The 26,917-nt window shown below is 45.3% G+C and overlaps 1 protein-coding gene across 3 annotated transcripts in view; it reads left to right on the plus strand.

Moving 5' to 3' along the window:
* Positions 1-26,917, plus strand: part of GALNT16 (polypeptide N-acetylgalactosaminyltransferase 16) — a 75,813-nt gene that overhangs the window by 38,758 nt on the left and 10,138 nt on the right. For all 3 annotated transcript variants that reach the window (XM_030484119.1, XM_030484120.1, XM_030484123.1), the window contains exons 3-14: positions 1,864-1,962; positions 7,883-7,950; positions 10,291-10,356; positions 11,335-11,456; positions 13,550-13,637; positions 14,351-14,435; positions 15,471-15,574; positions 19,998-20,124; positions 21,070-21,162; positions 23,200-23,283; positions 24,318-24,459; positions 25,793-25,909. In XM_030484119.1, the coding sequence (XP_030339979.1) occupies positions 1,864-1,962; positions 7,883-7,950; positions 10,291-10,356; positions 11,335-11,456; positions 13,550-13,637; positions 14,351-14,435; positions 15,471-15,574; positions 19,998-20,124; positions 21,070-21,162; positions 23,200-23,283; positions 24,318-24,459; positions 25,793-25,909 (1,195 nt within the window). The remainder of the gene's footprint in view (positions 1-1,863; positions 1,963-7,882; positions 7,951-10,290; positions 10,357-11,334; positions 11,457-13,549; positions 13,638-14,350; positions 14,436-15,470; positions 15,575-19,997; positions 20,125-21,069; positions 21,163-23,199; positions 23,284-24,317; positions 24,460-25,792; positions 25,910-26,917) is intronic.

The raw sequence follows: 26,917 nt of genomic DNA on the forward strand, positions 1-26,917 counted from the left end.
CTTCTCTGCCCAGCCTGTAGCAGTGCCTGGGGTTGCCCCGACCCAGGTGTAGGACCTTGCACTTGGCTTGGTTAAACTTCATAAGGTTGGCATCGGCCCACCTCACAAGCGTGTCAAGGTCCCTCTGGATGGCATCCCTTCCCTCCAGCGTATCAACCGAACCACACAGCTTGGTGTCATCGGCAAACTTGCTGACGGCGCACTCAATCCCACTGTCCATGTCACCGACAAAGATGTTGAACAGGACCGGTCCCAACACCGATCCCTGAGGGACACCACTCGTTACAGGTTTCCAACTGGACATCGAGCCATTTACCACAACTCTTTGCGTGCGGCCATCGAGCCAGTTTTTTATCCACCGAGTGGTCCATCTATCAAATTGATGTCTCTCCAATTTAGAGACAAGGATGTCATGTGGGACAGTGTCGAATGCTTTGCACAAGTCCAGGTAGATGACATCAACTGCTCTGCCGCTGTCCATCAGTTCCGTGGCTCCATCATAGAAGGCCACCAAATTGGTCAGGCAGGATTTCCCCTTAGTGAAGCCATGTTGGCTGTCACCAACCACCTCATTGTTTTTCATGTGCCTTAGCATGTTTTCCAGGAGAAACTGTTCCAAGATTTTGCCAGGCACAGAGGTGAGACTGACTGGTCTGTAGTTCCCCGGGTCTTCCACCTTCCCCTTCTTGAAAATGGGGGTTATATTACCCTTCTTCCAGTCATTGGGAACTTCACCTGACTGCCAGGATTTTTCGAATATGATGGACAGTGGCTTAGCAACTTCATTCGCCAGCTCCTTCAGGACCCGTGGATGGATTTCGTCAGGTCCCATGGACTTGTGCACGTTCAGGTTCTTAAGATGGTCTCGAACCTGATCCTCTCCTACAGTGGGCCTAAGGTCTTCGTTCTCACAGTCCCTGCATTTGCTTTCCAAGACTTGGGTTGTGTGGTCAGAGCATTTGCTGGTGAAGACTGAGGCAAAGAAGTCATTAAGAACCTCAGCCTTCTCCAAATCCATGGTAGCCAGTTCTCCTGATAGCTTCTGGAGAGGGCCTACATTGTCCCTAGCCTGTCTTTTATTTGCTACGTATCTATAGAATCCTTTCCTGTTATCTTTTACATCCCTTGCCAAACTTAATTCTAGCTGGGCCTTAGCTTTCCTAACCTGGTCCCTAGCTTCTCGGGCAATGCTCCTGTATTCTTCCCAGGCCGCCTGTCCTTGCTTCCACCTTCTATAAGCTTCTTTTTTCCCTCTGAGTTTCCTCAGCAGCTCCTTGTCCATCCATGGAGGTCTCCTGGCCCTCCTGCTGCACTTTCTTCTAGTCGGGATGCAGAAGATGAGAGGAATTGCTTTCCATTGCCAGCTGAGGTATTAGTGTTGAACCTCAGCAACTCCCTGATGCAAATCACAGCACTAGATAGTGTTCTCGTTTCTGTTAAGCCCACTGTCCAAAGAATTTGAAGTGCTTTATACAGTGATGCCTGGGTGTACCAGCTCCATGCATCCTTAGTATCTGCATGTCCTATGCATGAATAAACAAGATTTTACATGGATGACAGGCAAATCCATGGGCTAGAGTCCAAGATGTTGAAACTTTGTTCCCCATAAAACCCCATATGCCCCCCTAAGCATGCAGCATGTGAGTTTAGGTATCACAGCCTCCAAACCTTGCCTTTCATCAAGCACAGTTCTTTTTAAGCTCTGCCGGCAGTGCAGCAGCTGCTAAAGCCTCCCTTGCTGCATCTCAACTGTGCTGTTTCTGATTTTAGCATATTATACTCTTCTCCGTTAAAAACTTTACATTGCTGCAGTGGCTGCTGGGTGATGTTTGTCTTTTACACTTCTGCTCCTCTGTGTTGCAGGTGCACTTCTGTACGCTATGACACTGACTTGCCAGCTACCAGTCTCATCATCACCTTCCACAATGAGGCGCGCTCTACCCTGCTCCGCACAGTGAAGAGGTGAGTTTAGCAAAGGGAGCTGGGCACAAATAATGGTGCCTGGAAGGGCACTGTTGGAGGGCGAGGCATTTTCCAGCAGTTAGCCAAGCAGGGTGGCTGCAGTTCCCCAAGTGCATGTGGTCTACCCTAGAGCTGGCCCACTAGGACAGGTCAGGGGCTTGGACTGGCACTGTGGGTGTATCTTCAAAGACAGGATATCTGCAGTTAGCCACTATATAGCCCCTGTGGGGAGAATCGTTAGCAGCAGAAAAGGGGCTGCTGGGCCTGCATCCACAGGTGGGAATAGAGCTTGGTTTGGAAGAGTGAGGGGGAACCAAAGGGGACACAGTGTGTTGCTAGATGTAGCTGAGGGATGGGGCTTGGGAGGGACTGTGTTTCATAAACAGGAATAAGCAGCCTGCTCCCTGCTAGGGCATGTGTTACAGGAGCTGGGGCTGGCTCAGTGAGGGCAGGGGCACAGCTCACAAGTCTTTCAAGCAGAAGATGATGAACTTCAAGTCTCAGAGAGACTGAGCCCTTGTTGTCTGAGCAATTGCTGCTAAACAGTTGCTGCACCTCATGGCCCACCAGATGCTCCCTTGGCTTTGCACCCAGGTTTGCTGAACCTGCAAGACACTTGTTATCTTCTACCAGTGTCTCCTCATATCTGAGTACCAGCTGTGGGCAAATCTAACTAAGTAAATAGGTGGCATAGGGCCTGTCAGCATCCCCAAGTAGACAGAAGCATGCAGTTATCTATACCGAAAATCAATGTTCCAGCTGTTCCTTCACCCTCCCCCCCTTCCATCACCCCTGCAGAACCCATGAAGGTTCTTTTCATTTTAGTTTTACACAAAAAAATGCCATCTGCCCTCTCTGACTTTTCAAATGATTTCTCCAAGGGTCTCTGAAGCCTGCAAGCAGGTCCAGAACAGCCTGTGTGTGGAGACTGAGGGAAGAGTGAATTGTCCGGGTAGAAGGTTGAGCTGATGGTATCACTAACAAATGCATTATTCATCATCACTACTTCTTTCCCTGACAGATCCTGTGGGTTTAGAGAAATGTGCTTTGTGAATAAATAACAGGCTTTTTCAAGCTGGCCTTATGGCTAGTAGGCTGGGTTTCTGTCTTCCAGGTTTGGTGCTGCTTCCAGAAACCTCTATATATTCCATTAATATATTTTGCCTTTTTACCTCTATCATTTCCTTTTCATTTGAACCATAAAATGAGTTCTACAGAGCCAATGTTCAGAAAATGAGCAGATTTGTTTGGAACCACAGTGCTGCTAGGGCAACGGGGGATTTCTGCCAATGACAGCATAGGTCAGACAGTAAATGGTTAGGTGCTCAGAAACCATGGTAGTAGGATCCTTAAGAAAATCTCAAGGCACCCAATCAAATAGGCAGATGCCATGATAGTTAAGATGATATTCAGAGCAGCAGTAATGCAGAGAGAGAGAGACTGATATCCAGATCCTATGGAAGTGAGGTGTACTAATGAGCAGATGAGTTTTGCTGATGCATTAAGATATTGCTTGCTCAAAGCAAGGTCAACTAGAGTAGGTTGCATTTGCCTATGCCTGATCAGTTTTTAGTATCTGCAAGGATGGAGACTCTGCAATCTCTCTGAGCATTCTCTTCTCAAGGCTAAACAACCACATTTCTTTCAACCTCACCTCATATATCTGGTGCTCCAGACCCTTGTCTTAGTGGTCATTCACTGGACCTGCGTCAGCGTGTCCCACTTTTTCTTGTCCTTGGAAGCCCAGAATAGACACAGCACACGACACTCAAGATGTGGTATTACCAGTCTCTCAGATGTGGTCTCCTGCAACCCAGAGCCCCCAACAGAGACCTTGAAAGATGGATGACCCATCTTTTCAAATTGGTCCCTGCAGTCCTGCTGCCACTGGAGGAGTGCTGGAACTGGCGGCACTCTGCTGTGAATGGTGGGGTGGATGGCATTTCCGCCCAGACCTCTGGTTGCAGCTGGAGTCTTCATTACCAGATGGTTTATAGCCAGTGCATGTGATTGATTTACTCCTTGCTTACATCAAATTTCAGAAGTATCTACGATTTATCCCTGCCTGACAAGGGATCCCAGAGGCCGAATTCTTCGTGGGCTCTAGAGTATTTGCAGTGTCACACAACCAAGCATTGACTAGTAGCCTTGTCTTTGAGGCACAGGAGGTTTGACATGTGCATGCACCACCATGCACAGAGATGAAGGCTCAGGTCATTTCTGCAATGTTAGAAGAGGCATAAAGCTAAGTCCCCGTTGTAGGTTGACACTGATGTTATAGAGGGAACTGAAGATTTCACGGTGCTCTTCAAGACCTCTTGTGTAACCTGAGAGTACTGTCTTTCAGCAAAACACATCTGAATGCCAGGCTGAGATACTGCTGTGTATGTAATTATTGCTCAATTCACATACACAGTCAATGCACCAAATACTGTGTAATTAGTTTGCAGCACTTTGGGATAAGTCAGCTAGCAAAGGGACAGGACTGTTCTGTTCTGTTTGGTTTTATGACCTGGCTGTGTGTCTGCAGAGAACCACAGTGATATTAAGCAACAGGAGGCATAAAATTGCACTGCCTGCTTACCTACTGACTAGTCAGGCTTGCAGCCCATCATTATTTCTATATCTGTAAGAGGTTTCTTAGCCAGGTAGAGCGTGATTATTTAGATAATTAGAATTAAACATTTGAGATGCACCTGGTGAAAGTTAAATATGATTCCACTGTGCTATAGGCCTTTTCCCAAATTTGATTATCATAATTACACTAAGGGGATGCTGTAAGAGAAGTGGGTGTGGGAGAGGCCAACTGATAGAAATGAGCAGCACTAAGAGCAAAATCTTCTACGGCTGAAAACCTTTAAGAGGTGAGTAGAATATATACTACCAGTTGAAGTTTTTATATCTGAGATCTTTGCAAGCCTGGCTGTCGAGTCCCTAGATTTGGGCATTCAAACATCATCTGTAAAATGTTGGGAAGTTCTAGGAAGAAATATATGAAAAGGGTACTGGGATTGAACTGATGTAAAATTAAAACTCAGAGAGCCTACATGCGCTCCCCTGAGTCAGATACTGTGTTACTGTGTCATTCTGACAGATCTGCAAAGTAACTCAGCTAAGTGGCAATGCTGGTCTTGGGAAGTGACTCAGGGATGAGACTCCTGCAGTACAGTTCATTTCAGTGTGATCTAAACATAGCAGCTGTAGGGGCCAGATCCTGATCTGCAGACCCCTCTTGCTAACCCCCACCTGCATGTGTGCACACATAGGCTCACATTAAGCACCTCTGGCAGCTCAGCAGTTGCCAAGCTCTCCCTTCTGCCCCTGGGATCTCTGCTGCTGAGTGGAAGCAATAGGAGTGATGTGCTGGTGTTGCCACTTGAGGATGGGAGAGATGTTTGTGTATGAGGGAGAGGGGGGAAATAGAGTAGTGAGCATGTGGAGGAATAACTTCTTCCCTCCAGCACCCTGTTGCTTGTCCCTCCTGGTCACTAGAGTCAGCATGTGCTGCGTGTGTGCCTGCCTGCTGCTGTGGGCTCCAGCCTTCTTCCTCCTCTGCCCTAGGTAAAGGCATCAGGACCTGCTGCCCAGCCTGAAGGGACCAGGCCAGCACACCAATAGGCCATGCTGCCCCGAATCCTACTGGCCCCATGCAGGGAGTCCTTCAGACTATCCATTTGTTTCAGTGTAGAGGGAGACAATTGGTTAAAAATATCCAGCAAGAGAATAAGAAGGGAAGTAGGGAAAAACCAAAAGGGAACAGGCTATCCACCAGAACCTGTGAATATGCCAGTTCAAATGGCTTGTTGCTGGCATCCTCAGTCCTGCAGATGTGTGTCAGTCAAGAGCTGCTTGCCTGCATGATATCTTTTCCTCAGCAGGACATAGCTGTCACTCTCAAACCAGTTACTTGCTTGGCATCCTGCTCTCCTTCAGAAATAGCTGTCACTCAAAAGGCATTTTGTATAATTGATGTCCGTGTCTGATTAGTTATTAAGCAATACAATCACTTCTGCTGTGGCGACTATTGTTGCAGAAGGGAAAATCAACTGCTTTGTTGTATGGTCCCTCTCTTTATTTCTGATTTCAGTAAGTATTGCAGGGACTGTTTGGTTTTGGTGCAAATGTAAAGGTGAATAATTAGTCTTTAAGTCAATGGACTTGAACAGGTGTCCATGCCTATGCCAACAGCCTGTGCAAATTCTGATTAAAAGGATGCTGTTGTGATGCTAGAGCATTTGGTATAGCAACTCATTACAATCACAATTGAAATAATGGCAAAAGAGGAGATGATTATTTTAGAGCAATGGAAAGAAAGATGCTTCTCTGCTAACATCTGGAATAAAGGAGATTATCTGTGAGCTGATGAGGAATGGCCATATCAGCAGAGGAGAGAAACTCATTGGCAATGCTGACATGGTGTCATGCAACAGCGTAAGGACACTGGTACTGTGAGAAAAGACAAAGGAGGTAGGGAATCCATGAGATGAGGGGAGAACAATCTGTTTCTGCTGTAAAAGGCAATCGTCATTTAGACTTCGGAATTCTAATAGCATTCTGTGCCTTGTCATGCCAGTCTCTGCACCTCACTGAAGTGAAATACTAGGATTACTGTGTTCCTTGTTAAAAAGACAAGTAAGACAAAGTGCAAAGAAGATTAAGTACCTTTCCCAAGGATCCACAGCAAATTATTGCAGAGCTGAGAGAAGAACTGGGCATTCAACAATAAGCTGTAAACTCCTCAAGGAGTGTTTTCTCTCTGCTGGGAAATTGGTGGACAGGTGAGGAAGAGAGAATGAAGTATTTGCTTTTTTTTTTTTCCTAGTTATGTTGAGTTGGAAGACCCGAAACTTGTGGAGAAAATGTGAGCGCTGCCAATAGTCAGGCTAGTGGGAGAAGGTGTAGAATACTGTTTTACAGCCATTATACTGCAGGATGCAGCCTGTCTGGATTGGTTATGTTTTGCCTTGAGTTTGCACAGACAAGAATTTCAGTGCAGGCCAACCTTGTCTGTAAGATATGCAGATGACAGCTATGCTGGGAGAAGCTGCAGTTATACATGCAAAGAGGGACAGCACCCACCTCCCACCCCACCATGCTGGAAGAACTAGAGAGGTATGAGCCAAGAGAAGCAAACAAGGTTCAGCTTTGAAAAATTCAAGCTCAGTCACCTAGGGACTATAAGCCCAAAATACAAATACTCTCAGAGACGTATGAAGCAGCAGAAATCTGAAATAGAGTGGGATGTGATACTGAGTAGTCAGGATTTTGCTGTATGAGACAGCAGAAAACTTGCCCAAGCTGAAGAAACTTTGGCTCTATATGCAAAGCCATCAGTGATGCATCTTAGCAAGATGGTAATTTATTTCTCTACAGCTCCATTCCTGGGAGTATGGGATTACTCTTTTTGTCTGTTTCCTGTGGAAAACAAAAAATGCAAAAAGCCAACAATTTTTCTCCAGAATTGCTCAAAATCAGAAGAGCACGTGCCACTGAAATGAGACAGGTTGCTAGAACTGGGAGGACAATGTTTACCTCTGTTTTTCATATTAAAGTTTGCGTAGCTGTTGTCTTCGTTGGGGTGCCTAAGTGTGACTGAGCAGTCTTGTTGAAAGCAATGAAAACTTGCCTGTGCGTAGAGGCACTGAAGGAGGCTCGAAGGGGAAAATGCTCTGTGATTGTAGTAAAGTCAGGGGAGGAACTTGAAGAAGTTAATGGAAAATTAGTTCAAGCATTTTAAAGAAATGAGAGGGACAGAGAGATCAGAATCAAACCACTCTGACTCCAGGGTATCAGAGTGTGTTGACGTCTGAGGATGTGATGAGCTTTGCGCAGAGCCTGGCAGGTGGAAGGTGTATCAGTCCTACCATTGTCGTTGTGGCAGCTCACAAAGATTGTCTTTTTCCTCCCTGGGTCCCTGCAGCGTCCTGAACCGCACCCCTCCCAGCCTCATCCAGGAGATCATTTTGGTAGATGACTTCAGCTCAGATCGTAAGTATGGACTCTGTTCAGTCCCCTCCTACGCAGAGGTTCCTACTTGTCTGTATACAAGAGAAAAAGAACAGGAGGTTTTTCTGTGTTTAGTTTACATCCATGCATGGCAGAGGCCATCGCTTCTTCATCTCTTTTTCTTTCCATTGGGTCTTGCCTTTCTGTCAGCTTGACAGTTTTGGCCAAGTTGCCAGAGATCTCTGTCTAGTTTCAGTATGCATCATTCTGTGAACTATTTAGTGCAGATATGTATATAGCAATGGTGCACATGAACAGAGCGGATAATTACAAACCAAGAGGGAGCAAGAAGATGCAAGGGAACCTACAGAAAATTGCTGCCTGGGGTCCTGCAGACATACTGGGATGAGACTACCTGCCTCTGGGATCCCAGGTGTCCCTGTGGGAGGCCATGGAATGATTAATGCTTTTGACAGTGCCATACTTTCTCCTGCAGCTTGACATAGGGATGAAGTGTCATCTGCATGAGTCCCACCAGACCTACAGATTGGAGGCTGTGGACTCTTTCCATCTGTACAGTTGCTCTTGCTCCTGGCTGTTGTGTAGTAATGGTGAGGTGGTGGGGACAGAAGACTTTTTGCTTCTATCATGATATGCGCTAGATTCAAGAACAATCTAGTTGTGTGCCACTTATAATAATTGATAATTACTCCTTCAGAACACTTTACAGGTAGCTGAGAATGCCCACCTTGGCTTGCTGAGGTAAGGAAGCATTGCTCTTACTAAATACTTATGTAGCTTGGCAAATTAAAAAATAAATAAAATCTAAAGTGGATGCTGACATTAGGGATTTAAGTTTCTGAGGGCCTTGAAATGTGATTTGGATAATGGCTGAGCTGAGCTGTTGGAGTTGGATGTTTCTGAGCACTTCCAACAAATAACCATAAGTGTTCCACATTCAGCATCTAAAAACTCAGTTCTCAATGGCAAAGGTTCCAGATCAACACTGATGGATTTTTGGTACCAGAAACTCCAATTTAGGCTCGTAGGTAAATAGAAAGATTTTTAAAAAGCTCCATCCCATGACAACTCTCATTTTTTCACTGGCAGATGGATATTTGCGGATACAGCTACTCCTCTGAGGTACCTGCATGGAGGCACTTTAGAACATGTTTGAGGTCTGACACTTTGCTTTAATATCCATCTCAATTTCTCCAAAGATACAATCTGTCAGCCCTGGCAAGTAGTTACAGTCAGAGTGATGTGATCCGCTCCTGGAGAGGTGAATGACTTAATATGGATTCTCATACCTGAAGATGTGACTTGGCCAAGATGAGTGTTGCCTTTCCTTGTAGCAGATGTCCAGCAAAATCTTTATGCTCTGTACTTAAGAGCACCTTCCACTTCACTTGGATGATGCAGCAGCTGCCAAGGTGCTCACAAAGAACAATATTTCAGATTGCACATATCCTTGAGAATGGAAATGATTGTGCAGGAACATGCCAAGAGATGCAATTTGGGTAATAGCCTTTGCGTTCTCCCCAGAGCACTCAGTCTGCAGGAGGATGACAGCGGGAAAGGGAAGTAATGAGACATGAAAGGAACGTGGAATAAATATGGAAGCTGGGGTGAACTTGGTGGAGCAAGGAAAAAGAGCAAGTTAGAAATTTTTATTCCTATGAACTCTGCTAGGGCAGGAATAGAGAGAGGATAATAGAGAATTAAAGACTCAGTGCTCATTGGTATAGCTGGGCCAGAGCCAGTAGCTGTTCCTTCCCATCATCTTTCCTGGGCAGTGTAAATGAGGCATGCTGCAAGCTGCCAGCACAGCCCTCGGTTAGGCATCCATGTGTTGTAATGGTGTCTCCAAGGAAGTGTGTCACATCCCTGTGGTCTTTCTTAAATAAAATCAAGTGGAAACTGCCCCCAGAATAAATGGTGGGAAATGCCCCAACAAGCTGTTGAAGGCAGAGAGCGGATGAGATAACTTGATATGACAAGACATTCTTTTATTTGTCACTTTGGTGATTTGCAGCCCTGGCTCCCTGCGGTCCCTCCGCTTTATCAGAGCTTGGTGCCACATTGCCAGCACATGTCCCATTGTTCTTGTGAAATGCTGAGTGCGGGAGGGCAAAGGCCTGGCTGCTCAGAGTGTTGGGAAACACAGGCTCAGCTCTCCAAGGAGGGCAGCAAGCAAGCAGTGCTCTTCTGTGTACTCTTTAGACAACAGGATTAAGGCCATCAGGCTGATTAATGTGATGTTAAGTGAAAGCAGAATTTCCCCTCCTGTGGAGAAGCAGGAGAACAGTTAATTTGAGCTCTCTGTTGAAGCCAAATAATTCATGCATGTGTGCCAAACGTGGTTTTTTTGCCTTTCCTAAGCTGAGGACTGCCAGCTCCTCACCAAGATCCCAAAGGTCAAGTGTCTACGAAACACTCGGCGAGAAGGTGAGTGTGGAAAGCTTTGTAGGTACAAAGATGTTGCAGGTTTTCCCACATGGCCCTGTCTGCTTGCCAGCTGCTCACATGTTGTTTCTTATAGTTACAGTTTGTTTTTTCAGTATAAGGATTTGGTATCCTAGTTTGGAGACTCTGTGGAGGGAGAACCTGGCTTATCAACTCTCAGGCTCCAGGGCTGCCATTTCATACTTTAAGTAATAAGAAGTGGTGTCCAGAGGCCCTGGCCAGAACAACAACCACATTTTCAGATCTCTATGAATTTAGGTGCAGATATAAATCCTGTCCTTTCAAACTCAAAGTTTAACAAGCCATCTTGGAGATGTGGGAAAAGGAAAAATAATCATATATCTATCATAAAAAGATACATGAGAATTAACTTTCCTTAATTGTATTTCCTACGTGCATAAATGATAACACTGACTTTCCAAGCTGCTCTGTAGTTTGACTCACATGTGCTGGCTTATTTCTAAAGTTGTCAGCACACAGCAGGCATGGAGTGAGGATCTGGAAGGGGAAGCAGGAATCACTGCTTAGTTCACAAAGAACATCTCAGGTAGTGGGATGGTCTGTAAGAAAGTAAGGAGACATCTGAAAGCCACGTTGATAACTCTGACCACAGGGTAGAATAAAGGACAAATAGGAATAAAGCAGATAAACAGTAAGAAAGGCAACAAACAGAGTAGAGCTTGGTCCCATGGAAGTGGTGAGAGAAGCAGTAGGGTGCTCTAGTGGGAGAGACACTGAGCAGACAGCAGCAAGGTACATGTGGGGAGGACTGGAAGGGGGATGTCATCACAGCAGGAACCAGATGGAAGCTCAGTGGCATGGACAGAAGTGACAGGCGAGGACATTTTTGGTGTGCTGCTCTTCCCCTGTGATGGCCACACACAGTGTTTTTTCTGAAGGATGCTCAGCCGTTTCACTTCCTAACCTTCCTGCTCCTCTGCTGTCCTTTCCTTACTGTAGGGCTGATTCGCTCTCGTGTGCGAGGAGCTGAAGTGGCTACTGCTGACATCCTCACCTTCTTGGACAGTCACTGTGAAGTCAACAGTGAGTGGCTGCAGCCAATGCTTCAAAGAGTAAAAGAGGTGAGCACCATCTCCCCCCCAGCATGGATGGAGCTGGCCTGCCTGGTGCTGGTCAATCGTCTGCTCTCACATGCCATCAGCAGTACTGGTGAAGACAAAGCTTGCCCAGGTACTCCTCAGGCAGGCTGTTACAGAGTAAGGTACAGTCTGAGCTAGATGAGCAGGAGATCCCAGGTGGATTTCTATATTCACCTGCCAGTGTGGCAGGGCAGGAGGTGCTGAGTGATGGGACACAATGGTGAATGCTTGAACCACCGCCTTGCACCGGCAGGAGACATGAGGTACTGTGCTTCCTAGTCCTGTTAACCTGTACATAGGATAGCCACTTAGGCAGCACACACTGTGCAACTTTTCCGTGGTTGCCATCTCCCCTCTTGCTGCTGGACCTTCCCCTCTGCTTTGTCACTGCCAAGATCTTCCCTCCGTTAATGCTTCCACTGAGCTGCCAACACATCCCACCTGCATGTAGGCAGCTTCCTAGCACAGAGGAACTGCCTGTGAGTGCAGGGATGTCCCTTTGCTGGTTCACTTGGCAAAGGATTGATGTGAGGCTGGAAGACTGAAAAGGAGGCAGGAATATTGGCAGCTGTCACCCTGACCGCACTGAGGGCTGGAGGGGGAGACATACAGCTCTGCTGTAAGAGCAAACTGGGGAGAGGTGGTAGGAGAAGTCATGGCCATGCTTGCAAGTGACTGGGATTTATCCCCTCCTCTGAAAGGAAGATGCTATGGATTAATGTGCCCCAGGAGAAGCGGTGAGGATTTAATGCCTTGTATTCATGTCTGGTTGGTGTAATATGAAGGAGTGGAAGAAGGTGAAACTTCAGGATTGATGACTTAAAAGCTTCTGCTTTTTAATCCTGCTCAATAAATCCTCCATGTCAGAAGCCCATAAATGTTTACTTTACTACTGCTCTTTAAGTCAAGCTGCAGAAGCAGCAGCGTAGGGGTCCCTAAGCAGAAAGGACCTCTCTAGTTTCTTCAGGAAAGGATCTGAGATGCAAAAGCTTGTGCGCTGACTCCAGTATTTAGTGAGTAGATTTCAAGTCAGCCTATATCTGACCTACTTCCTATATTTCTGCTGTGCATCCTAGTTCAGCTTTCAGTCTTGCCCTACCCAGTCCTAGTGTTGGCTGGTTGGAGCAGTGGCTGGAGCACCAGGCTGCCAGGTGGGTGCTGGGAGGCTCAGGCTGGGCAGACATACTCTAGCTGTACAGCCATCGCAGCATAGAGGGGAATAAGCTCTCACCTAGGATGTGCTATCCTGGCCAAGTGTGCTACAGCAGGAGGAACCAGAGCAAGGCACAAAGTGAAGGTTTGGTAGGAAAGGCACAGAGCTGGCAGCTGCCGGATAACAAGATGCTGTTTCTGGCATTGCCAGCTCTCTGTTTCATCATATATATGAGTTATCACAAGACTGTCTTTAATGCCCTGTCTCATGATGTGGAAAAATTGTTATAATCTCAACTCCTACTTACTAAAAGGATTGCAAAGGAAAACTGTAAATTTCTATACCCTTAATGGCAATAAAGTATTCCCAATATCTTAATATTATAATGACTTTTTCAATGTGCACTATGATTCTTATGTATGGGGTCTTGATTCATAGTACTTGTTCAGAAAATACTTTATTAGGGGGTTGATAATTTCTAGGCTGATTATAATTTTATTATAATCACTTATTAACTTTTATCATCACTTTATTTTTTTTTATTATTGATGATAATTCAAGGATGGCTGACTAGAAGGTATGCTGTCAGTAGACATCAAAAGCAAACACAAAACTTTTAGGACAATTATTCATGCCTTGTGACTTGGGCAGGAAATAAAGAACTATTTCCTAGCAGCACTCCTGGGTGTTGGTGTCCCAGGCTCTATTCCCCACATCCACGGCATGCAGCTGGCTAGTACCTACCATCTCCACATTTGGATGTAGTGGTCATGGATCCCTTGCTCAGCTACCAGAACTGTACTGGAAAAGCCAGACAAAGATTTACACGTGCAGCTTTGTGTTCTCTGATGTCTTGCAGCTTTGCCAGACATTCAAGGAAAACCCGACTTGGTTTTTTTTTCCCTTCCTCTCCTTCCCTCAGGATTATACCCGGGTGGTGAGTCCAATCATTGATGTTATCAGCCTGGATAATTTTGCCTACCTGGCAGCATCAGCAGATCTGAGGGGAGGTGGGTATAATGAATGGCTTCTGTAAGTCAGGCCTGAGGGGTGGTGCCTGAAAAATAATTGATGTTCTCTTCAGCTTTCCAACAAAACAGAGTGGTGGTCTTTCCTTATGGATTCTCTGTCCTCTTTTTCCCCACAACTGCAACAGCCTTGCAGTTGTTCCTGTGGTCACCCACACTGCCTGGTACTTCCTCTCCTATGGCTGGGGATTGCTGCTGTGGCGCTTGCCTGCTAAAGGCTACTTGTTCTGTGGCTACCCTAGCACTGGTATAATGTTAGTGATTGTGCTGTGCTCAACTATCCACCACAGGCCAACTATAAATAAATGGTAGTCTTGAAAGATGTGATAGTTACAGTGATCTGCAGGCCTTTGTTTGCAGAACACATCATGTCCTACATTGAGGAAGGCTTTGATTAAAGCCTCCTGACTTTGGCAGACAGAGACAGAGACTGGCCAAAATGCGATTACATCTCACACTGACAACACTCTCCTGATGATGTGGAGTGGAATTGAGCAGAGATTTATAATGCTAAGGGATGCCAAGACAGAAACTGGTGACTTTTATGTTAGAATACTCTTGCCATTTTGGGTAGACTGTGAGGGAGGTCAGGGAAGCAAAGTAGGGATGGCCTGTGACATAAAGGTGGGGACTATCACTGAAGCTAGTAGAAAAACAATAACCAAAACCTATCTGATGTGTTTTTTCCTTCTCAGGGTTTGACTGGAGCCTTCACTTTAAGTGGGAGCAGATTCCTATAGAGCAGAAGATGTCCAGAACAGACCCAACTCAGTCTATAAGGTAGCTGACTCTGATGGACAGTGTGCAGTCCTCCAAATGCCTTTACTAAGTCTTCACCTGCATGGCAAGGAGTGCACAGGGACTGCCTTGCTGAGGGCAAAATGCCACAGTGTTCACTTGATGGCAACAAACTGTTTATGTTATTTTCTGAATGCATGGAGGTCTATATCCTAATTCCGAGAGTATTACTCTCTGAATGTTGTAAGAACAGCAATTATATACTATCATAGGCTTGTAGGTGTGCCACCTCTTTAAGCCACCTCTTCTACATGTTTGGTTTTGTGGTCTCCCTCACTCAACACTCTGAATGCCTCAGAAATCCCTTTGGGGGTTTTTAATTACCTTCATCTTCCAGGTGAAGAATTAAGGAATGAAGCAGCTAAACAGTCACCCAGCAAGTGTAAAGCAGACCTGGGAACTGAATCTTGCCTAGTAATTTGGGTACAGAATTTCTCCCTCCTAAAATATGCATGTCCATGGACAAAAGAGATTCTGTTGGCTGAACAGTTATTGCCAGCTTGGCTGCAGTGTACATGGCTCTGAGGAATGTAGAATGTGACAAATCCTGATATAAAAAGTCACAGTGCTTGTCTGTATAGGCAGACAGCTCCCTGTTTAAAACATAAAAGGATCATTCCTCTGTGTAATTTGCGAGCCTCTGTTTTGTACTCCGAAAGCAACCAGCTTGCTAACAGCAGAGCAGTAACGTGCAGCAGTGCCTCTCACACTGTCTCTAATTGGTGAACACAGTCATCAGCCAGTGCCCCTGTCATTTCTTCACACTGTGTATATTTGTATAAATGCAGAGGATGCAGCATCACTCATGTAGCGCTTGCAGGACCATGTAACAAAGGCAGGGAAGTGAGGGGGGTCTCAGAAGCCTGCAGCAGGTTCATGTCCCAGGTCTACTATTTTTCTTTTTTAAATGAGATACAATTTGTCAGGCCTGGACAAATTGCCTCCTCTTTAAAATGAAGGTGGTGGTGCTACGTATACCTGTGATTATTTTGTGAGTGCTTGTGTTTTCTTCTCCAGAACCCCCGTTATAGCAGGAGGAATCTTTGTGATTGACAAGTCCTGGTTTAACCACCTGGGAAAATATGATACTCAAATGGACATCTGGGGAGGAGAAAATTTTGGTAAGTTTAAGATGTTTCAGGGGAATGACACATTAATGCAGAACCACTTCCCAGTCTTCACCTACCAGAACCCGCCTTTTGAGTGATCTGATCTACATGTCAATGTAAGGCTAGGGACATGGTCAAGTAATCCCTGTGTTGGTCAGAATAGTATTGCTGTCAGCTTCATCCGAAGTAAATGGGGCATAGCTTTTTGTGATCAGGGCTATCACTCTCCTACAGGCATATACACTATTACGCGGGTGTTTCCACAGTATAGATAAGAAACAGGAACCTCCTGTTATTTGAATTGTTGCTTGTTTTTGGAGAGTATTCCTCCAGTCCTCCACATGACCGTCTGTGTTGTCTCAGCTCTGAAGCAGACAGTCACTCATATGCTCACTTCTTATTCCTGTTCCTCCTTCCCAGATAAATCTGGATTGCTCTCCCAGCTTGATAAGTTAGAAGGATACTTTTTCCTAGTAAAACAAGCCTTGCTATAAGGGGAATTTGGGTACAAGTAGATCCCAAATGCAAATATTTAGAAGCAGGCTAGGGCATCACAAACATCTGAGGAATTCGGAGGCCCAAGGTAGTCTGTCCACTGAAGTGCTGTTATCTTAGAGGGCATGGTGCTTAAACCCATCTCCTTGCACTTAATTCCAGGCACAGGTATTCCAGGTATCTCTCATTGCCTGGTGTGAAGGGATGCTGCAATGTCACTAGGTGTTAGTAGCAAGAGGAAGAGTATTGAAAAGAAGTTCATGGATACTTCAACTATTCTGGACATTCATTAGAAATGATGCAAGTGGAGCTGAAGAGATAAAAGCCTTTCTCTATTTTGCAGTCAACTTAGATAGACTTTTCCGTAGTTAACACTGCCCCCCCAAAAATCTGTTTTTACAACTTCCATGAATGTTACAGGTTTGTAAATAAAATCCTTTAAAGAAGAATTATATGGTGTTTTCTAGCACCTGAAGGACGAATTAGAAAGAAAGAAGTAGTCAAGAAGAGGAAACTTTTGTGTCTCTGAACACGGCTGGGAGAGCTGCCTCTTTCTGAAATGCTCTCTGAAACCAGGAAGTAGTGGGTTTGGCTAGAATAGAATATCAAGGTGCCACTTTTTAAAAACAAAATATCTCATAATGAGTGTCTGTGTTCTCTGCTTTCTGAGGTCTTGCTTCAGGTTTATGATAGTCGTGATTTTTAACAGAGATATGAAATGGGGCTGGCATTGGGATCTCAGCAGTGCTGGTAGCATCAGCTAAGCACTGTAGGCAGAAGTAAGAGGCAGCATTTACCAACAATGAAGATCCCCTCTCCTGTGACCCTCAGACTCCTCTGCACAGCCAAACTCAGCTTCTTGCTGTCACTAGCCCTGCTCCAGCTGCAGAGCCAGCCACTTGACCGTCCTGCCAGCCTCTGAGCTGCAACTATGTAAAAGCTGTAAAGAATGGAGAAGAATATTTCTTTATGCTTCTGGATGTCTGCTTCTGTCCACCTGGGAGCCCAGCATTGTTGTTTGGTGTGTATGTCAGTGGCTTGATGCTAAGCAGAGCTCTCTGCCATAAGTGGCAGTAAATTATCTGCACACCCACAGCCCTTCTTGCAGGTAGAGGTGTTTAAAACCTCCACAGAACTGCTTCATTCTCCTTCAGATTGCTCTTGCAAACCCTGGCAGTGGCAGGGCCAGGCTGTGTGGGACTGGCTTACCAGTTTTGCCTTGTGAGGTTTCCTTGTAAATTTTTTGTCTCCCACCACTCGTCTCTTATCCTGCACCTTCACTCTTCACTTAAGGAGGGCAAAGCTAAGTGCCCAGCGCTGTTTAATGTGGCCTGTCCATGAGCCACATTGCCACACCACCACTGTGATGAAGGAAACGGGAAAGCATTTTAAAAGCAAACCAGACTGCTTTTCCTTTTTAAAGCTAACTTTTGTTCAGCTCTTCAGCATAATATGAGGCAACAAATCAACCAGTGGCTTTTACATAAAGCCTGTTGCTGTTGCACAGCAGAGGGGTGTAAACCAACGTGTGTTTGGCAACAAAAAGTACTAATGTTCTTTGTAGTTTCAGAAAGATTAATTGACCGTTTTGGGGGGGGGCGGGGAGGGGAAGGTTTCCATACTTACTTGAAACCTAGGTTTTGTTATGAAGAAAAAACATTGATAATGTTCTGAAACAGTAGTTTTGCTACAAATTACAATTTTGAGTGGAAAGAAGGTGTTTGAATAAGGTCACCATTTGCAGATGAGGTGAGAGAGTGGTTCTGACTAATTTGGGTGGGTGAGATGGGCCACTCCCTGCCCACAAAGGCTATTTTTAATCAACTTCTTTGAAACTTTTTTCCGTGAGGAAATAGGATAATCATCATCATCATCATCATGATAAGAGAATGTATGGCTAGGGCACAGAGCCCGACAAGCTCTGCACACATTGCAGATACACAGAAATGATCAGGCAGCAATTACCAGCTGCTTTAATGTCCGTCCAGCTGGGTGTGAGCTGATAAACCCCTTTTTTTTCCACTGTGATGGGGAAAAGCCACAGCGATTAAGTTTTTAGAACACATATGGACTAGGTCATGTCTTGGAAAATACACAGCAAGAAGTTCTCCTATGCTTTCCATCAGAGGATAGATGAAAGTCCTTAATAACCTATGTTTGATCTCCATTTTCTCTTCTGTGCCCAAAACCTGCATTCTTTTGTCCCTTCTTTAAAGATTTTCATCATTGGCAAACCTGGACATGCCATCTGTCTGTGTGCCTAAGATGCCAACATGGCATGAGGAATCCTCTCTTGAGAAATGGACTCATTTTAAGTTACACATACTAGATTGAGAGTTTTGTTTTTGTTTTAGGCTGGAGTGAGTCAGAACCTCATTCCAGGAAAGCACATGCCAGCTGGACACACTACCAGACAGAAACTCATATCTTGGCATTTGGGTTTTTTTGTTTTTTAAAGCCCTTCCTCTCTCTGAAGCCTGAACTCTCTGTTGAAAAGAGACTGAAAATAATAAGCTCTAGGAAAGAGTCAGGAAGAGACTGACTAGTAAGAGCTAGTAAGAAATGACACAACAGTCTAATAAAATGGGTTTTTTACTTAGAAGCTATTTTAAATACACCATCTTTCCCCCGCAAAATGCACTGTTTAAACAACCTTTCCTAAGAGCTGGAGAGGAAAGCTATGGGGAAAGATGAAGGTTGGGAAGATGTTAGTCTGTGTACATGCTTTGAAACAGTCATTAGAGCTGGATACATAATTTCTTTTTAATTTCTAAACATCAGAGCCCCATAATTCGGGCATTACTGGAGGGAGATCCCAACTGAGTAAAGTTTTTGAAGTAATCAGTCTACACAATCTGAAACCCTTTTGGTAAGGACTAACAAACTACACACCTAATTTTCATTTTTCCTTCTTCTTTCTTCTCTTCTCACCGCCACATGAAACACAAAGTGGAAAGCCCCTCCGGTGTGGCAGTAATTAAACTTGCAAGGACAGATGTGTAAGCTTGAGCGAGGTCACATCTCTTCTGTGATGCAAATAAGCGCCTGTACATCAAAGCTCCATGTTCTTCTAATCCTTTAACAAAATCTTACATTTAGCTTCAGGACCAGCTGGATTTCTTCAAGTAGCAAGGTTCTTTCCATATTTTTATAGTCACACTATTATTAGAGTGATTTCCGCTCTTAACTCCCCCAGGAGAGTCAACTGGTGACAAACTATAACCCAGTCATCCACTTTATTTTGGGTTGGGGTTTTTTTTGTTGTTGTTTTTGTTTATTTGTTTTGTTTTGGTTTGGTTTTGTGGGAGGTTTTTTTGGGGGGTTTTGGGGTTTTTTTTAGTTTTTTTTAATTAACAGAGACAAGCAGGACAAGAACAACAAGCTATTGTAGGGTGGATAACATGGAGGTATGAGGGAGAGGACTCTGCTCTAGACATTGACTCACTGCCTATGCCCTCGTCTTGTTCTCTTCTTTCTCCTTGTCTCCTAAGCTACCTTTCTTCCTCACATGATTTGCTTTACACAGGAAATTCTTCCTTATTTCTTCCATCCACATGCAGGGCTGGAGAGTTACAGAAGTCCAAAACAAGGTGGGTGTGGAGGTCATCTCAGTTTGTTGCCAAATGCCATCCCGAAGGCTTGACAGTGACCACAAGGACCTGGTCAAAGGGAAAGGTGTCTCACTGAAATGCCCAGGGGACCAAAGAGAGGAGTGGGATTGGAGAAGGCTAGGAAGTCTCTGAGCCACAAGGGTGGCCTTCATTTGAACAAAGTGAGAACAGTTTTTTCCATTATCACCATGCCATTGCTTTTCCTGGTTTTGCTGCTGGATGTAAAACATCTAGATCAGAGGGGCAATGTTTTCAGGCACACTGCTGAATTTGCTCTTCTTGGAAATGCTGCCAATCTGCAGCTGTATGACTCTTGGGGTCTCTTCCAGAGCTATCTTTCCGAGTGTGGATGTGCGGCGGCAGCTTGGAGATCGTTCCCTGCAGTCGAGTGGGACACGTGTTTAGGAAGCGCCACCCCTATGACTTCCCAGAGGGCAATGCACTGACTTACATCAAGTAGGTGTTGGGTAATTCCTGGTAGCAGCCAGGTCATCTTAATGTTGGGCATGTCTAAATAAGCCTGAATTCTTTGTTGTCCTTCTGCCTGATGACGGAAGACAACAGCTCGTAGCTGAGCATCTCAAGGGAAGAATGAGTTGCTGTTTTCTGTGAACAAAACCTGTTCCCTTCTGTGTTGTTCGTATTAATGCATTTGGTTCTTCCTCAGCCTGCAATGGAAGGCGGGGGGAGCAGTAGCTCGGAGAGAGAACCTGGCCATTTGTAGATATTGCCCTATGGCATGTCCCTGTGTACCAGCAGTCATCTCTGTTGTCTCTGAGCTGCTTTTGAGTCCAGCGATCTTACTGAGTTGTATGTGCTCTGAGGAAAGCCCTAAGGACAACTTCCACTGCAGGACAGATGGGAAAAGAAAAAAAGATGAGACAAAGTGCTTCACAATGAGGGCAGCTGAGCACTGGTGTAGGGCCCTAGAGAGGTGGTGAAATCTGCATTTTTGGAGATTTCAAAACTTGACCAGACAAGACCCTGAACAACCTGAAGTTAGTCTGCTTTGGGCAGGAGGCTGGACCAGGTGATATCTAGAGGTGCTTTCCAAGCTGAATTATTCCATAGCATTATGCTAATCTGGGGAAAAGGATACTGTAAAGCAGGGTGATGGTGACATTCAGTCCAAGTGTCTCTGCAGTGGAAGAATGTGCGAAAAAATCATGGTAAACTATGGCTGCTAAAATTTTAATGTCCGAACTGAAGCATCCTTGCAAGGCTTTGTGGACTTAACACATTCAACCTATATCCATTCACACTGCCTGCTGGTTTTTCTGTGGGACTGTCCCACACTTCCTCCTGACAGACAGGCCTTGGGTCTGCGCACCCAGTTCTTGCTCGCAGGAGGGACAGCTTCTCCAGCAGCACTCAGCAAAGCATCTCCTCATCCCCATGCAGGAACACAAAGCGCACAGCAGAGGTGTGGATGGATGAATACAAGCAGTACTACTATGAGGCTCGGCCATCTGCCATTGGGAAGTCATTTGGAAGGTAAGCTGCCCCCAAATCTTCGTTGGAGGGCTCTGGTAAGCCCTGTTGCTAGCAAGAAAGAGTGTTTGGATCTTCTCTGGTGCTAAGTGTGGGGAATAGAGATGCTCTGAATGGCTGGCTTGCCAGGGAGGTTGCAGCTTAAGTGTCTGGCTGACAAGGTTTGCTTCTAATTCACTTTTATTTTTTTCCCACTGACCCTGCATAAATCATTTGTTAGCAGAAGGCCAAAGGGATCTGTAATGAAATTAAAAGGCCAGATATTTTAAGTGGATAGATAAGAATATTTTCTAACACAGCATGCAACTGCCCTGGAAACGTGAGCTATGCAGTTACTAGAGCTTGATCCAAAGTTCCTGTGCAGATGCAGAATCCCAAGGCAAGCATGGCTAGCTGGCACATGGTGCAGGTTGCACTTGGCACACTCACCTCTTCCCTGGTGAGTGTATGGGTGGTTTATAGGGCAGGAGAAAACATGGCCCATGGTGGGACATCTCATTTAGAAACACAATCTGGTTGTGACTTGTCTTCATCACCTTTTGAATCCACTTCTGTGTAGAATTGTGCTCCTTACAACACCTTTGCTATAGCTGTCTCCAGGCCATGTGAGATTTGCTGTTACGGGCTGAAGCATTCTTTGTGACCCAGAAATTGGTGATTGATGCCAAGGCCTGGGATGAGGGAAGAGCTTGCCCTCTGTACTAACAAATCCCTATGACTCTCAGATCAATGTAGAAAGTCCCAGAAGTAATCTATATCTGTGGGTTCTATCTGTCGATGAATAAGTGACTATTTTACCAGTGTAAGGACTTGGCAAATGTGATTGTATCTCAAATGCGCAGCTATGTGCACTGGGTAATGATACATCTCATTACTTACTTGATGACAAGCAGGTTTGGTCTGACCTACACACTTTTTTGTTGTACATTGTGCTTTACTATCATGATGCATTACATATTTTTGTACAAATAGCTTTGCCTACCTAATTTATCTGTCCTTGAGTTGACTGCAGCAGCTGGACTGGGGCCAAAACACAAGTAACCCTGCTGCTTGTGAAGGAAATACTGCATATTGGACATGGATATATGGCTCATGTGTTTCAGGGCCAAAACCTGAAGATATTGTTCACACAAGCAGTAGTAACAGCCCTGTGAATCTGCATTTAATCTAGATTTTAGAAATCAAATGCCTCTGGCACCATCACTGTCAACTGAGCCTACAGTGGACCCTCCTTCCCCACAGTTTTTATGTGAATATAGGATCTAATAACATTCTCCTGAGGTACGCGCAGTACAGTGGCCTCTGTGGGCTGAGGATGACAAAGAGCATGGGCACAGTTTAAAGTCCTTCCCAACACACAAATGTAGTATTATAGTTTGAAGAAGAGAGTCTCTAGGGTCACTGCTCAATAGGATGGCTTGTTGGAAGTCCTCTTTGTCAGCCAGCTAGAGCCAAGCAAATCAGCAGTGGGAGAACTGCTGCAGCAGACAGTTACTGAGATGTTGAGTTAATTTCCTTTTATACGCCTCCCTTTCCCCAAAATTGCTTAGGAGCAAATAATGATGCTCTTTAGGTCTGAAACCCAACCTGAGCCTAGAGCTGCTGCCATGACCTAGAGATGTGCTCTAGCACACACAGATCAACCATTTGTATATACCTGAGCGCAAACACTTTCTAGGCCTTTTCAGGAGCTGATTGCTCTGCAAGTTTTGTGGTATACCTACCACTCAGAGGCAGAAACGCTTTCCTGGTCCTACAGTAGTTTTGTAGGACCTGGGGCCTGCCATCAGTCTGAGCCAGTGGAAGTGAAAGAATTGTTCTCTGAAGGTGTTTGTCTTCCATTTCTATTTCCTGCCATTTGCCTCTCTCCTCCTTTTCACCTCAGGTCACTGCTAGTGCTCTGAACCCAGCAACAACAACGTGGGAGGATGAGTAATGGGAAAAAGTTGTATAGTCTCCCTCAAACCTCCTGGCCAATCTTCATTGTTCCCCTCCCTCGTGTTCACTACCTTATCCTCAACAACCTGCCTGTGTTTCCAGTGTTGCAGACCGAGTGGAGCAGCGTCGCAAACTGAACTGTAAATCCTTCCAGTGGTATCTGGAGAACGTCTACCCAGAGCTCAAGTGAGTCAGTTCTCTGCTTATAGAAATCTCTGAAGGATCTGGGAGGTGGGTCGCAGTGAGAAGATGAGCCTTGGTGGCAGCAGGCAAAAGAGAGACTTATGCTTGGAAAAGGTTTTCCTCTGTTCTTCTTTTTGGTGAGAAACCTGTGATTTTATGGCATGTATCATCACAACAACTCTGCAAAAAGTTTGTTGCTCCTGCCTCTGGGAGCCCTCTGCTCTGCCCCACATAGCTGTCCCTCAAAGATGTGCAACAGTGGTGTTTTTGGAGGTGTGGGGTATAGACAAGTACCAGAGCACTAAATCGCTCCCAGTAAAGCTTGGTCTCTGCCTGTTGGGTGCTCTGCCTGGAGGTAGTTGAGCCAAGTAGAGCTGGACAGCCTCAGTGCAGAGGTGCGGGTGGTTCAGAGAACACTGTGGTGAATGCCAGAACCAGCTGTGCCTGTGGCTTTCCCTGCCCCAGGTCAGGATGCAGTAGTGGTGTGTCATTGCTCCACTGGGAGGTAGCGTGGATGGAGATGTGTCGTTAGCACTTGCTTGTTAACACACCCTGGCAACACATCTTTACATCTAAGTCAAACCAAGTCTGTAGCTAACATGGGTTGAGGCTAAAACATCCAGCTGTAGTCTGGCCTTGACAGATCTTTCCTGTATTGCTACCAGTGAGATAGTGAATATGTGCTAGCACTGGAGGGGAGGGCTCTGGAAGGAGGCAGAAGCATGATAAAGCAGTGTGGATATGGCTTTTTACTGGCAATGGCCCCTTTCATAAGAGGCATCACACTAAATTGCTTGGGGTATACCTAAAGATCCTGTTACGCCTTCTAAAATGAAAGAGTACCAGCCCTCTGACCAAGTTCTCCCTTGGCTTTTGCCTCCTCCAGACATTTCCAGGGGATACTTTGGTATCGTTCTTTTTCTGTCAAATAAAGGGGACTGTGCTTCAGTCAGGGGCCAGTCAAGCCCTTCTAAACGCAGAAGTGCTTTTGACGGTTCTGCTTATGAAGTGCCATGCAACTCTCATTTTACTTCAAGGATTCCTGAAAAGGAGTTGATTCCAGGAATAATTAAACAAGGAAGAAACTGCCTGGAGTCTTGGGTACAGGATACCACAGGAAATATGTTGGCTGGCATGGGAAACTGTAAAGGGACAGTGAACAATCCACCTGTTGCTCAGGTAAGGCAGGCTTAAGTTTGGTGCTTTGCTGCTGCTTCTGACCTTTTTATTACCTGGGAATGAAAAGGCATCTCTGGCCTTGGTGGGTTCATACAGAGGTGAATGAAGGAAGAATTTGGACCTGTTAGTGATTTTAATAGTAAGCAGAAAAAGAAATTGTGCCCGACTCTGGGTTCTTCTGTCTCAACAGGCCCAGCAGTCAGACTTAGAGTAGGAAGGTTTTCATCACTCAAAGGCAAAAGGTAGCACTTGAATGCTCAGGGACATCACTAGTCTGTTCAGTAGACACATGACCAGGGTTGGAGTCATGTAGCTGTTCCCACTCAAAATGTTGCTTGGGTGTGCTCTGCTTCATCATACAACCCATGAGAAATGGTCCTGGGGTATGGCCAGTACCCTGGCATATGGGTAAGAGATTTTCCCTGGATCAGAAACTTTTCTTGGACTATCAGTTCAGCTGTAGCTGCAGATGGCTGGAATTGTGCTGTTTTACAGATGTGTTTCAGTATAAAGCCCAGATAGAGTTTGAATAACCAAGACCCCAGGTGTAGTAATTTGGTGCAGCTCTCCTAACTGCAGTGGAGCTGTGCTGGTTTATATCAGCTGAAGATCACCACTCAACCTCTTCTTTTGCCGACTGAAAGCAGCAGGGAAGCAGCTTGAGAAAGTTAAAGGTCACAGTAGGATATCTCATGCCAGAAAATACATATTCACATCTGCTAACTGTTGGAAACTAGTTTGCAGCCTCATTCAATACGCCATTCAATCTGACTCATTCTATGTCATTACCGTTTGAAACCTCTGAAACTTATTGCATTTTTTATTTCTTCCTTGGGGTATAATATTAGTTGATTGAGTTGGGTATCCATCTAGTGAGAGGAGGGAAAAATGAAGTGGCTTGTGCTTTGTGTGTGCTGATGGTATATATTAGCCCATGGATATGCTTGCATGTGTTTTGCTTTGCTTGATAATCTGCAGGTCCCAGATACCTGTTACAGAACATGTCTGCTATGTAAAATATGCAAAAGCAGTTGCACGTCATGTAAATCAGGGCTAGGAGTCCTCCCTGCTTTGTAGGCGGGGAGTTGCATGGGGTCCAAGGTTAATCAGACAGCTCAGATGGTCATGGGAGCCAGCTGCAGGCTTTGAAATAGTCATGATGCACTAAGCCTGAGCATAAACTTCTGATCAGGTGAAGGCTGCTGTGAGGGAGCCTTTGGTAAGAGCTGAACAAAGGATATAGGTTTTGAAATATCTTATAGAAAACACTCTGTCTTCGTCATCTGATCACCATTATGATCCTAATGGAACCTTTCTTCTTCTTATGCCAAAGGAGTGGGTATTCAGTGACCCTTTAATTAGACAGCAGGACAAGTGTCTTTCCATTACCTCCTTCTCTACTGGCTCTCAAATCACACTGGAAGCCTGCAATCAAAAAGATGGCAGACAGGTACGTAACTGCACCAGTTTTTAATCCCTTCACCAGTGTTCCTACATCAGTGCAGCCTGCAGGGGCAAACCTAGTACTATCAAAGTATATAAAAGTCCCTTCTATCTTCTGCATCTCCATCTCTGGTGTGTTTCATAAGCTCAGATGTATAAGATTGCCTGTGACCAAAGTAGGGAGCACAGACCATGCTAGTGTGTGGATATCTGCTCTGCCTGGGCCCTCAGCAGCATGGTTAGCTCCAGTTCAGTTGCACCCCAGTCTCACTCTTGGATACGTTTATGTTCAGCCAGACTGGTGTATGGATGGACCACAGCATCAGAGAGGGGTGGATAAGCAGCAAATGCCTTGAGATACCCAAGGGAAGGGTGATGTGTGCTGTCATCTATTTACTTATTTAGAAGTGAGAGAAATGTGTTCTTCGTGCTGTCTTTGGGCATGTGAACAGACGTTTAAAACTGAATGCGTGCAACTCACTTGAGAAATACTGACTGACAGAGCACCGTGTATTCCACCCAAACTGCTCCCTGAGGGAAAATACACAGCAGCAGTGTTCCCAATAAAATGCAGTTCTGTGACTCTTATGCTGTTTCCAAGATGTCCACCCCTGGTGTGTCAGGACACATCAGTGATTTTGCCTTACAGCACTAGGTAGGAGACGGCCTCTGCGATGGCCAGGGTGCCCTCACAGAGATGTGATGTGCCTTTTTGTCAGAACTGGGCAAAACGCAACAGGTGACAACGCAGCACTAGCGGACAGTTGACTGGGCTTGTTTCATCCCTAGTTCCTGTGCTTCTCTCTGCATCAAGAGAGAGCACATTTTCTGTCACCTAATGCTACAGCGACTCTGTGTTTTCTGATATATCTATTGTTTCGATAACCGAAAGGTAGGAGACTGCTCAGCCTGTTGCCAGTCCTCAGCAGCATCCTCTTTTGTCAGTACTTTTTAATGCTACAGGAATCTCTGAATTCAGTTCTTTCTGAAAGAAAGCACTGAAATCCAGTCTTGC

The sequence above is a fragment of the Strigops habroptila genome, chromosome 4 (assembly GCF_004027225.2).
Source record: "Strigops habroptila isolate Jane chromosome 4, bStrHab1.2.pri, whole genome shotgun sequence".
In the NCBI taxonomy this organism is placed as follows: Eukaryota; Metazoa; Chordata; class Aves; order Psittaciformes; family Psittacidae; genus Strigops; species Strigops habroptila.